At 42.9% G+C, this 12,041-nt stretch overlaps 1 protein-coding gene across 3 annotated transcripts in view; it reads right to left on the bottom strand.

Annotated features, from left to right (window-relative positions):
- SYNE1 (spectrin repeat containing nuclear envelope protein 1) overlaps positions 1–12,041 on the bottom strand; it is a 456,348-nt gene that overhangs the window by 16,277 nt on the left and 428,030 nt on the right. For all 3 annotated transcript variants that reach the window (XM_067701747.1, XM_067701745.1, XM_067701746.1), the window contains 8 exons: positions 11,327–11,509; positions 10,920–11,057; positions 8,723–8,914; positions 7,492–7,825; positions 4,877–4,945; positions 2,901–3,043; positions 1,111–1,237; positions 126–337 (listed from right to left, as the gene is read on the bottom strand). In XM_067701747.1, the coding sequence (XP_067557848.1) occupies positions 126–337; positions 1,111–1,237; positions 2,901–3,043; positions 4,877–4,945; positions 7,492–7,825; positions 8,723–8,914; positions 10,920–11,057; positions 11,327–11,509 (1,398 nt within the window). The remainder of the gene's footprint in view (positions 1–125; positions 338–1,110; positions 1,238–2,900; positions 3,044–4,876; positions 4,946–7,491; positions 7,826–8,722; positions 8,915–10,919; positions 11,058–11,326; positions 11,510–12,041) is intronic.

Genomic DNA, 12,041 nt, shown 5'->3' with positions numbered 1-12,041 from the left:
TGTGCTGAACATTCCCCCGCTGCTGTGTGGCTGCACAACAGGCCAGGGCTAGTGGTTTCATCTGACCGGGCACGCCACGTGGCAGCGTTCTGTTCAGCGCTGCGGGAAAGGCCAAGGGTAGCTACCTTGAGTTTTTTGATCTGAAGCGCGATGGGCTGGATATCAGTGCTGCGCTGCCGGCGCTGAAGCTGTTCCAGGTCCTCCTCCGTCTCCTGCAGCCAGGTCAGCACGCGGCTCAGGTCCGAGTGAAACTGCTGCCACCTCTGGGGATTCTGTTTCCTCCTCAGCTCCTTGCTCAGGGCCTGCGCCTGGAGGAGCTCCCAGCGGTCAATCACACCTGGCAAGACAGCACACGCACAGGATAGCGAGGGATCATCCTCCACGGAGAACGTTTAGGAAGTGTTTGAAACCTACATGAGTGGCTAACTTTAAAACAGCAACAGAAAGAAAGTAATGCCTCTGGGCATTTCTGTTGCCGTCAGCTGTAAATAACAGTATGGTGGGGCTTCCCTGGTGGCGCAGTGGTTGAGAGTCCACCTGCCGATGCAGGGGATGCGGGTTCGTGTCCCGGTCCGGGAAGATCCCACATGCCGCGGAGCGGCTGGGCCCGTGAGCCATGGCCGCTGAGCCTGCGCGTCTGGAGCCTGTGCTCCGCAACGGGAGGGGCCACAACAGTGAGAGGCCCGCATACCGCAAAAAAAACAAACAAAAAGAACAGTATGGTGGCTGTGTTTTTTTTATCTGCATTTTTAATGATAATGGAGAAAACATATTAACTACCTAAGATTTAACATTGTAAGGAGCTTTAAGAAGTAATAAGCATGAAAGTGGGTGAAGATAACATTCAACTCTTGGTTTCCTTCTGCAGGAAAGCTCTGAGAGTGTACAGAGCACACACAGAAGATTCCTGACTAGTGATTAGAGACGGTGCCTTAAAATACATGGGACATGGGAAAAAAACCACTGTGATTATTTTCACCTCCCGCTCTGTCCCCAGAGATCATTGTAACATGGAGGAAAGTTCTCGGGATAGACCAGTGTAGAATGAGGTCAGTGGCACAGTGGAACTCGGGGGCAACGAGGTGCTTCGAGATCTTCTATTTCACTCACCAGCTGTTTGGGTTTCGGTGCTATTCAGGTTAACAAAGCCTGGAAAATGCTCCTCTTCCTCTGTCAGTTTGTGTTCCAGTCTTTTCACTGAGTCTATACTGCCGCTGCATTCACCCAGCAGTTTCATCTGTTTAGATACAGAAAAGAGGTCCCCCGTCACAAAATACTCAAATTGTCATGAGTGCAAGAACTCCTGGAGAAAATATCTTTGGAGTTCCTCAAAAAGGGCAGTAGCTGTGCGCTACTTCTCTATAAAGGGTAACCCACTCTGCTGAAAACAAAAAAGTCAAGTTCAAAAACATGCTTCTTAAACATGTGACACATTCATGTTTACATAAAGCAATGCCTTGAAGATATACTTGGCACACGTGGTTTTGCATAAGTCTCCAAAATTTCTTTTAAAATTTATGAATCAAAACAGACTAAACCGATCTGGGATTTAACACTCAGAGCCCCTAGCTGGCAATACAATATATAGTTTTTGGCAAGCTGCCCTTTTTCTTCAACTGAAGGGCGGGAAGAGTAATATTACCACAAATCTCAAAGGGACATTTATTTGTATGAAAATACTTAAAAGAATAAAACAATATTAAAGCCAGCTGTTTCATGAGAAAATTTAAGCAATGGTTAATAGATACTAAGGGAATAAATTCTAACATCAGAAGAAAAGCTTCCAACTCCGTGTTTAATATCACGCACAGTATTCAAAGATTAAAAGAACAAATCATTTCAAGACACTCCTGCTATACTGATCAGAACGTTTTCTTTCAAAGCCTTTGACAAATTACATTGCTATTAAGTTACTTTGATTGCTTTTGATTGGTGTTAAGTATAACCTCAGTGATGTCAGCATGCTCATTGCGAAATTATATTTTTAAAAAAGAGGTTTCACTATGATAGAAGTCAGTAAAATAGGCCAAACTGGACAGGAAGTAAGCTCATGATTAATTAGTCTTCTGTGATTGTGAGGATATTAACGTTAGCGGATATAACTAGAATGGTTCTCTCTCCTGGTTTCAAAAAAGCAGTACGTGGGTGTTGTCATTAGGCTTAAGGAAATTAATTTTTCTTTCCTTTTACAGAGCGGTCTTTTGGGTATGAAAAGAAATGATATGAGGCATAGAAGAGATTTACTTTCAAATCCTCTTGCGTAAGTATGTGTAGGAAAACAGGTAATTCTCCGAGAAAAGTTATTCGGTCAGTAACCTAAGCAGAGCAAATGAAGTTATTACTTTACAAAAAGCTTCGACAATGGAACTGGTAATACACACAATCTCTTGCCATCTTTTCCCCAAATCTCTCTTGTTAGTCAGAACCGTTTTCTCCAGAATGAACATACAAATAACAGAGCATTAAAAAAGTCCCAAGATCATCAAGTGACTCAAGACACCTAGGAAGAGAACTCAAACAATTCCGTGTTAGTAATCTACCAGCTAAAATCTGCAGCTCCAAGGATATCTTGGTCAGAAAATCACCAGCTGAATTTGGAAAAATGCCGAATCCCTTTCCAGAGCCAAAGCATTTGGTTGCTTTCAATTAAATGGATTTCACTCAGTTCTCCGTGTAAAGGACCAGGCTGGTCATTAGGGTGGATCAGTGGGTCTGAGCACAGACCAGTTTTGCTCAAAAGGTAATCGACTAACAGGGCTTTGTTTCGCACACACACGAGTTCAAGGGCAGCTTGGTACGTGGAGAGCCGACACAGCCCTCGTGCCACAGATGGACTGTTCTTTGTCACACGATTGTGATTACCAGGTATGTGTCAGGATCACGAGGGTCCGGATACTCACATAGCCTCTGTAGCTGGAGTCTAGCTCTGGTCCTGCAGGAGTTTTGCTGTGGATAATATTCTCCATTTGCTGCATCTGAAAGTGGCTGTCATCCAGGGCTTTGCCCAGTTGTTGGATCTGTGACTCCAAGGTGCTAGGATCCCCTGCAGTGTCGACCATAAGAATCTTTACAAGCTTGACATTCAAGGAGATGGTTAAGAAATTCTACAGCTAAGGCAGTAGAGAGATGGTACGTGTGTGGGTCATCATAAAGCACATTTAGTACCGACTTGTTGGTGGGTTAGGGGTTCGAATTACCAGACCAATGAATGTGCTTGACCAAGAGTCCAAGCAGACTGGGTGTCGCAAAAGGGGCCTGTGGGGGGTTCTAGCAGCCCGTGCTTCTGCTCCCTCTTCTGGCTCATCCCCTGAAAACTGCGTGTTGTTAGCGTTCTAAAGACCTCAGGTGGTGGCTTCTGCTCCCCAGTAACTAGGAGGCAGTTACATCTCAGGCTCCCTCTGCAGTCACTTATCAAACAGAAAAAGACACACCCTCTCATTTTCCTTTCTGCATCTCAGTAGAAGATAGTGCCTCTTAAGTCCCAGGTGGCTGCCTCATTCACTTAAGGTGGGACTTCAAGGGAACCAAGAAAAGACTAGCTCAGGATGGGTACGTGTGGAGGTACCAAACTAGCAACGGCTTGCTTTTGTATGGGAAATCTCTGTACCTCCCTCTCAAATTTGTTCTAAAACTTACACTGCTTTTAAGAAATAAAATTATGCAAAATAAAAAAAGATTAATAATGAAAAAAAAAATCAGGAGAAAGCTAAGATTTTACCATTTCCATCCAGGTATGTTCTCACTCACAGCGTAGAACTTCTAGCTCATCTCCTTTGAGAGATGTGACATCCTTTTGCAAAATTATTGTGTGTGTGTGTGTTTGTGTGTGTGTGTGTGTGTATTACAGTCTTTGAATTCAACAAGAACATTGATCATCAGAGTGAAGCTAGCACAGGGTGAAAGCAGAATAAATATTAGTAAGCTTTATTAATTGTTTTTTGGAAAAAAGACCTTCTAAATACACCTGGAAGAGGTTTCTCACTGGGAATCACTCAGGCAGTAACCATTTCAGTAATGCTACCTTACTTCCTGTCCTTTGCTTTTCTGCAAAAACCGAAGTGTAAACTAATAAACTCACAACTCAATATCCTATCACTGTGGTCAAACCCTCTTCTCTCCAATGTCCTCCAGATTACTGACCCTGAGCTACAGTTTGTCTAGAGCAACATTAAGCAAAACGGGTTCCATTTTCCTTTCTTTAAGCCTTCTTGTTTCAGGAATAGTTCTGTCCTTAAAGGAAAACCTAATTCTTTTTTTTTTTTTTTTGAAAATCTAAGTCTTAAGATACTGTGGAATACATTCTCATGTCAAATTGCTTTATGGGGTGGTAAGACTTATTAAACTAAAAGTATAATATTTTAGAGCTGAATATCTGATTTCACCCCTTGTCTCATATGGGACCCCTGAGATCAGGAGGATGAATGGTGGGCCTGAGGTCACACATATAGGCTGGTGGACTTGGGACCAGATCCTTGAGCCCTGATTCCTCAGCCAGAGGTGGGTCTGCAAGCCCGCCTCGAAGTCAAGCAGCCAGACCTGCTACAACCAAGCAGGGCACTAAAGCACCAGTGCTAAGACTAGTGTTTCCATCTCCTATTTTCTGCCATTAATGGGCATCACAGGTTACACGTACTGAGAGTGATTACCATTTAGCAAGCTGAGCAGTTGTTTTATTGCACTTGATTATTGGAATGTTATTCTTGGTGTCGATCAACCAAATGTTTTGGTTTTCGTTTCTGAGACAGCAGTCAGAGAGGAAGTGCTGCCTCAACATGCTTTTGGCACAGAGCTGTGAGAGGTACAGTAGATGTGCTGGGAGAGAAGGAGGCTTGTTACAGGTGAGGGACAGAGGTGCACTTTAGCTTTTGGTGCCTACCAGAGGGATTTCTGATTGCACTTTCTGTGAGTTTAACATAGGCCTCGGGACTTTCGGGGATCGTTACATCTGCAAAAAGAGCACACAGTCTAAGTTGACAGCTACGGTCTGGAAACCTTGATTCGCGGATGGCAGGAAAATAACTTTCTTAGGGAAAAAAAGGAAGTTAGTCATCCTTGGCAGATAACTCTTGAACATACAGAGAAGTCTGAGTACGATCACCAAAGGGTTCCTGAAATAAATCATAATAAGGGTTCACGTTGATTGTTTTATGAACCAGGTGCTGTTCTAAGCACTCATTTATCCTCACAGAAACCCTACAGGGGGCATGGGAGTGTTATTCTCATTTTATGGATGAGAAAACTGAGGTTCAGGGGAATGAAGTTACTCATCCAAGTTTCAACAGCTAGTAGTGACATAACTGGGATTTCAACCAAGACAGTCAGGTTCTAGAGCAGCACTGTCCAATAGAAATAAGATGAGCCACGTATGTTATTTTAAAGAGTCTAAGGGCCACAATGAAAAAGTAACGAGAAAGGGATGAAAATAATTTTAATACTTAATTTTACTAAACCGATATACCCTAATTCTAACATGTAATCAACATAAATAGTATTATGTGTATTTTACATGCTTTCCTTTGTGCTAAGTTTTTGAATTTTGTGTATTCGTGTAAGTGCATTTGACACAGCAAATCTCAGTCTGCATGGTCACATTTCAGTGTTCAGCTGTCACACGTGGCTGAGGGCTACATATTGGACAGTTCTGCTTTAGATGCAAAATGCCTAACTATTCGGTTGTACCATAAAAACAAAATAGAAACGAGAGAAATCCTTTTAGACAGTGTTATACCCTTGGGGATCCAAATGTGAACCATCAGAAACAAGCAGAAATTCTCTTTTAGAGAGATGCGTTTACAAGCGCTACAAATTGGCCTCTGATTATTGATTCTATTTTTACTCACCTTCCTTACAATGCTCCTCTTCCTCTGTCCATCCCTTCACTATATGTGTTTCTTGAAGTTTCATACTTCTTGTATCCCTTCATACACTCTTCCTGTGTGATCTCCTTCCTTCCATTGGTGACCACTATGTGGAAAACTACCTAACTGGCATTTCCGGTTCCTGAAATTCAGATCCATGCATCCATCTACTGCTGGCTTTTCCCCCTGGGATAGTCTACAGCATCTCAAGTTCAGGATGTGCACAGAGGGACTCGTCACCTCCCCCTTTCTCACTGCCCTGCCCCCGTGGCTCCACAGACACCCAGAACATTCTCTCCTGCTCATGGCCCTCCGAGTCTAGGACCACCTGCATCTTTCACCAAGGTGCCCAAGCCAGAAAATCACTTCAATCCCAATTCAATCAACCATCAGTTATGGAGGAGCCGTCTTATGATTTCTCATAGCTCTTCCATTCTTTCTATTCCCCGTGCTGCTTCCTTAGTTCAGGACACCATCACATCTGTGTCCTGGATTGTAAAACAATTCCTTCTGGACTCTCTTTCAATGTGCCCTTCTCTAGATAGTATTGAGACAGGTTCTTTGGAAATATGCATCGGGACTTCCCTGGTGGCGCAGTGGTTAAGAATCCACCTACCAATGCAGGGGACATGGGTTCGATCCCTGGCCGGGGAAGATCCCACATGCCGCGCAGCAACTAAGCCCATGAGCCACAACTACTAAGGCGGCGTGCCACAACTACTGAAGCCCATGCGCCTAGAGCCCGTGCTCCGCAACAAGAGAAGCCACCGCAATGAGAAGCCCGTGTACCACAACGAAGAGTAGCCCCCGCTCTCTGCAACTAGAGAAAGCCTGCGCGCAGCAACGAAGACCCAACGTAGCCAAAAATAAATAAATAAAATAAATAAATGTATTAACAAAAAAAAAGAAAATATGCATTTGATCTCATTGCCTCCCTCCTTAGAGCCCTGCTGTGGCTCTCCATGGCCTTCATGATAAAAACCAAACTCCTTTCCATGACGAACAGGTTGCTTTATGACCAGGTCCTGGTTTGCCTTTCCACCTCCTCTTTGTTCATTCCATGCCTCCCAGTCTACAGCCTTGTCATTCTGGACAAACTCCAGGTGACCAGAAGCGCTGAGGCTAATCATAAATCCAAGATGGGCACGCTTTCCTTTCTTGCTCTGAACATTGCTGTGTCCTCCTGACCAACTCCTATTCATCCTTCAGGTCTCAGCTCAAGCCTCTTCCCTAAAGCCTCTCCTCAAAGCGCCAGCTTAGTCATCCCCGGGCTGTGCTTCCACACCACCATGTGTACGTTGCTATCCTAGTGCCAAACATTTCACAGCCGTTTCTTACTTGTCTGTGTTCCACACTAGAGTGTGAGCTCTTTGAGAAGAAAAGGAACTGTGTATTTCCAGTACTTATAAAGTGCCTGTCGTGTAGTAAGAACATAAGTATATGTGGGATAAATCAGTGGCCACAACGCCAATTTTATATTTGAGAATCATGTTAATATCCAATTATTCATTTGTGTATAAGTTCCCCTAATGGGAGAAGGCAGATGATTCTGCTCAGCACACGGATTTCCGGTACAGTATCCACTCCTTTTTATTTTCTTTCAAGCTAGCATATAGGAGGAGCTCTTTCTTACCTGACAGACCAACAGCTCCCCTGAGATAGAAATCTTTATCTTCCTGACCCTCTTCATCCTCAGAGGGCAGAGTTCTGGACACAGCAGACTCCAGGTCACGACTGAGGTCATAGTCATGGTCCCACTCCAGAGGGATGGAGTCCACACTGGCTGGGGTGTCTCGCCCGGACCTCTCGCCCTGGAGGGGCTGGGCGAGTGAGAGGGAGGGGTTGGAGGCAGGCTGGGGGGAGAGCGCGCTGTCCGCGGAGGTGTCGCGCCAGTGGAGGTCCGACAGAGCTGCAGCCTCCTCCAGCTCCAGCTCCTGGTCAGAGAGGTCGCGCTCGTCATCTGGGAGCTAGAAACGCAGTCAAGCCAGCCCTGTTACCGCAGCGCTCAGCTGACCCCCTTCCCACTCTGTGCTCCGCCTTTCACCAAATCTCAGCACTCAAGCTTATCGGGACCACATTCCTACCTCGCTGGGGGTGATTTTAAACTTCCTATCATCAAATAAATAAGTATCTTCTGATAACTTTTGTAAATGTCTTATACATGAATCTAGTAAATTCTCAGTTTTATCATGGAAAAATGGAAATAATATTAAGACCTACTTCAAAGAATTGATATAAGATTAAATAAAATGTAAATAAAGGCAACCTAGTACCTAATCTGCAACACAGTAAGTACAGAATGGCACATATCAGGAACAAAAGGGAATTACTAATAAAACCTTAGCTGGTCCTTTCATACCTTATAGTCCAGATACAAAATATATTTTATCACAGAAGATTCCAAATATTCTAATAATAGCATCTTGACCATGAGATGTGATTATGGTAGCAATTAGGGAAATGGAAGAGAAAAAAGAAATTCAACTAAACAACCTCATCAATTGAGCCACTGTTTACATTGCTCACTTTCATTCCCTTGTTTCTTCTAGAAGCTTCTTTATCTTCCATGGAAGATGTATACCAAGTACGCTTCTAAGCTCTTTGTATGTATATATGTTAACTCATCGTGCCCAAAGCAATCCTTTCTACAAGGTAGGTACTGTTATTAAACCAGCTTTACAACTGAGGAAACCAAGGCAAGTGACGTGAAGTAACTTGCCCAAGGTGACGTAGCCAGAGCTGGGGCTGGAACCCAGGCACTCTGGCTCCAGAGTCCGGGCTCTTGCCCACTCAATGATGTTACCTAAGTCCACATTATTAATTCTCTTTAGATTTCATGATAATGAAAAAACAATGTCACATACAGGCAGGCGAATCAGTTTCTTATGGTATCTTTCCACGCGCCCGAAGACCTCCTGACAGTAACGTCGGAGTTCATCCAACTCTTCTTCAATGAACGTGGCATCCAGGGGTTCACTCTTTTCTATCAGCTGTTCTCCTTGGGCAATTATCTGCTCAATCTTATTGTGGTTCAATGAGATTTCCTGCTGGAAGGCCTAGGGAGTACATATTGCATGTAATTTTTTATTGCTCACTTGGACATGAAGTAATTCTAAAATACATATGTAGAAAAACCATGTAGGGGATATTAAATTTACCATAGACAATGACAAGCCAAGAGGCTGTGACTTTCTAAAGTAAAACATAAAAATTTTAAATCAGAACGGGAGGCAGAAATGGCATTGTTAGCATTCCATGACCAGAGAGGTGCCTTTCGCTAATAAAATTTACCACCACAGATGGTGCGGGTAAGAGAATCATAGGAAAAAACATTCAAACCCATCATAAAGTTGAGAGCACTGGTGGCCCCTGATGAAAAGCAATGGTAAGCAATACAGTGCCACTGCAATAAATTTAGCATTTTAAAGAATTATATTGGATATTTTAATTTTAGATTTCCTGACATGTCAAACGTGATGAAGGAAAGCCATCCGAATGACAATGTCACAAATTCTTCTCAGATGATTTTTTTAAGTTGTTTCAGGACATAAGCAGGCATGATTATAATTATTTGAAAAAAAGGTAATTCTGGAGGATTATTTAGACTCATTCTATATGATTCAAAACAGTTCAGCTACAGGGGACAAGTTTCAGGGGATAAATTTTAATTCAACACAAGAATAAACTCTGGAGAAACTTCCCTGGTGGCGCGGTGGTTAAGACTCCGTGCTCCCAAAGCAGGGGGCCCGGGTTCGATCCCTGGTCAGGGAACTAGATCCCACATGCATGCGGCAACTAAGGGTTCGCATGACAAAACTAAGGAGCTGGCGAGCCGCAACCAAGGAGCCCACCTGTCGCAACTAAGACCCTACGCAACACCCCCCCCCAAAAAAGAATAAACTCTGGAATAGTTGAAATTGCACAATAATAAAAAGACTGCCAAGGGAGAAGGAGGGTGTTAATAAATGCCATGACCCTGTCAGAGTCCAAAAAGAAAAGATTCAACTACCACTTGGTAGAAAATGAAGCTTTTAAATATTGATTTACCTGTGAAATGACTTGCAAGAACTGAGGTGAAGGGAGGGATGGAGAGAGAGAGGCTGGGCAGAATACCAGGGCTATTTTATGATTTTTTTTATCCTGAGAATCACTGATTAAAAGTAACTTCCTTGTTTTATTATAACAACCTTAAAGTTATGGGCATCACGACTATTCTTTAAAAAAAAAAAACTATCTTATCTTAGGAGGAAAATTTCACAAGCTGCACTGCATATTATTCAAGATGTTAAACACTCTTCCTTTCAGGGAATCCTTACATCTAATATATATCCCTCCCCATTTAAAATGTTTAACTAGCCACTGTGTTTGAGTCATATACTGAAACATACCAAACATGCTTAAAAACTAACTTGGCACCTAAGAGTGTAGACTATGTGGAATGAAATCCCAACACGAGAAAGTTGAACTGCTCTGGATCATGTGAGTCAAACAATTTGAAGGTGCTAGAAACAAATCAGAAAAAACAACAAGAACGAAAAACAACAATCCTGGCGATCAAGTTAATAATTCAAGTGTATATGTTAACGGGAGTTGTATCTCTGGGTAACGCTCTTCATTTCATTTTTAATATCTTTCTTATTTTCTGAATTTGTTTTCAATCAAGAAGAACTAATTTTCTGGACTTCCCTGGTGGCGCAGTGGTTGGGAGTTCACCTGCCAATGCAGGAGACATGGGTTCAAGCCCTGGTCTGGGAAGATCACAGAGTGGCTAAGCCCATGCACCACAACTACTGAACCCACGTGCCACAACTACTGAAGCCCGCGTGCCTAGAGCCCGTGCACTGCAATGAAGAGTAGCCCCCGTTTGCTGCAACTAGAGAAAACCCGCTCGCAGCAACAAAGATCCGATGCAGCCCAAAATAAAAAAATATAAATAAATAAATTTATAAAACAAAAAAAGAACAGTTCTTTAGTATGTTCTTCACAAAAGTATCTAAAAATTCCTTTCCTCTTCAGACTCTCTTCGCACTGATAATTTGAAAAAAACCCCTAATTTATCACCTTGAGTTGCTTTATTTTAGCTTGAACATCACACTCGGAAAAATGCTCAATGTTAGTGAGCTGCAAATCCATCTCTGTCAGCCACACCAGGATGCTGTCCCGTGCAGTCTCAAACTCCTCCCGCTGGCCAATGAAATGCTGGATGTGAAAAGAAAAGAATAACAGTGAAAAAGCCCACAAACACATGCTGAGATGGAACCGCCAATTCCAACATTCTCCTGGAAAGTCATTTTCTCAACGAGCTACCAGAACCCTGCAATTTTTTGCCATATAAATTCATGCTGGATACCTCAATCTCTTGCCATCCCAGTCTTACAAAGTCACTGAGACTATGTCCTAACATTGTGTACAAACGGCCCAATCCTGTCCTCCGGGCCTCTAGGCTACAGAGGAGGCGTAGTATAGACCTTGAGTCTGCGCAAGATGGAGGTGACGCGCTTCTGCAGGTTGTCCCATCTCTGGTTGCCTTCGTGGATCATGTGTTTCAGGCTGCATGCCGAGTCGGTGCGGTTCTCTCTGGCCAGGCGGCGGTACTGCTTGTTGATCAGTTCCAGCTGGGTCAGGGTCTCATGGACCTGTCGCTGGAAACCCTAAGACCACAAAGAGGCACATCAGACAGGGAGATCAGTGGAGGGCTCTCAGCAAGGGTGTCTGGGCTTCACATTGTGATGTCAGGCAGAACAGGAAGTCAACTCTTCCCCCAAAATGGGAAAAGACAATTTCTAACCAGCATATACTTCCACTTGTTAAAGTAAAGTCATATAATCGGTGTGGCTTAAGGAAAGGGAGTTGATCAAACAAAAATATGAAAGAAAATGGCAAACAGTAATAAATATATGTATATACACAAATACATATACAATATAAATATAATATATGCACATACATAGAGAACATACACACATACACATGATATATACATATATATAGAATACACACATATAACATGTACACGTATGTAACATATACATTAGAACATACACATATATAATATAGTTTTTAAAACAATTAACAGCCTGAAAAAACTTTCCCATAAAGCAAACTGATTACATAAATATGTATGTATGCTGCAGTGTGAGTTTAAAATGTTCAAAGTTTCTGACGTCCACACTGAGAAAAGAT

This window comes from Pseudorca crassidens, chromosome 13 (assembly GCF_039906515.1).
Source record: "Pseudorca crassidens isolate mPseCra1 chromosome 13, mPseCra1.hap1, whole genome shotgun sequence".
In the NCBI taxonomy this organism is placed as follows: Eukaryota; Metazoa; Chordata; class Mammalia; order Artiodactyla; family Delphinidae; genus Pseudorca; species Pseudorca crassidens.
This window is presented reverse-complemented; position numbering and strand designations above follow the sequence as displayed.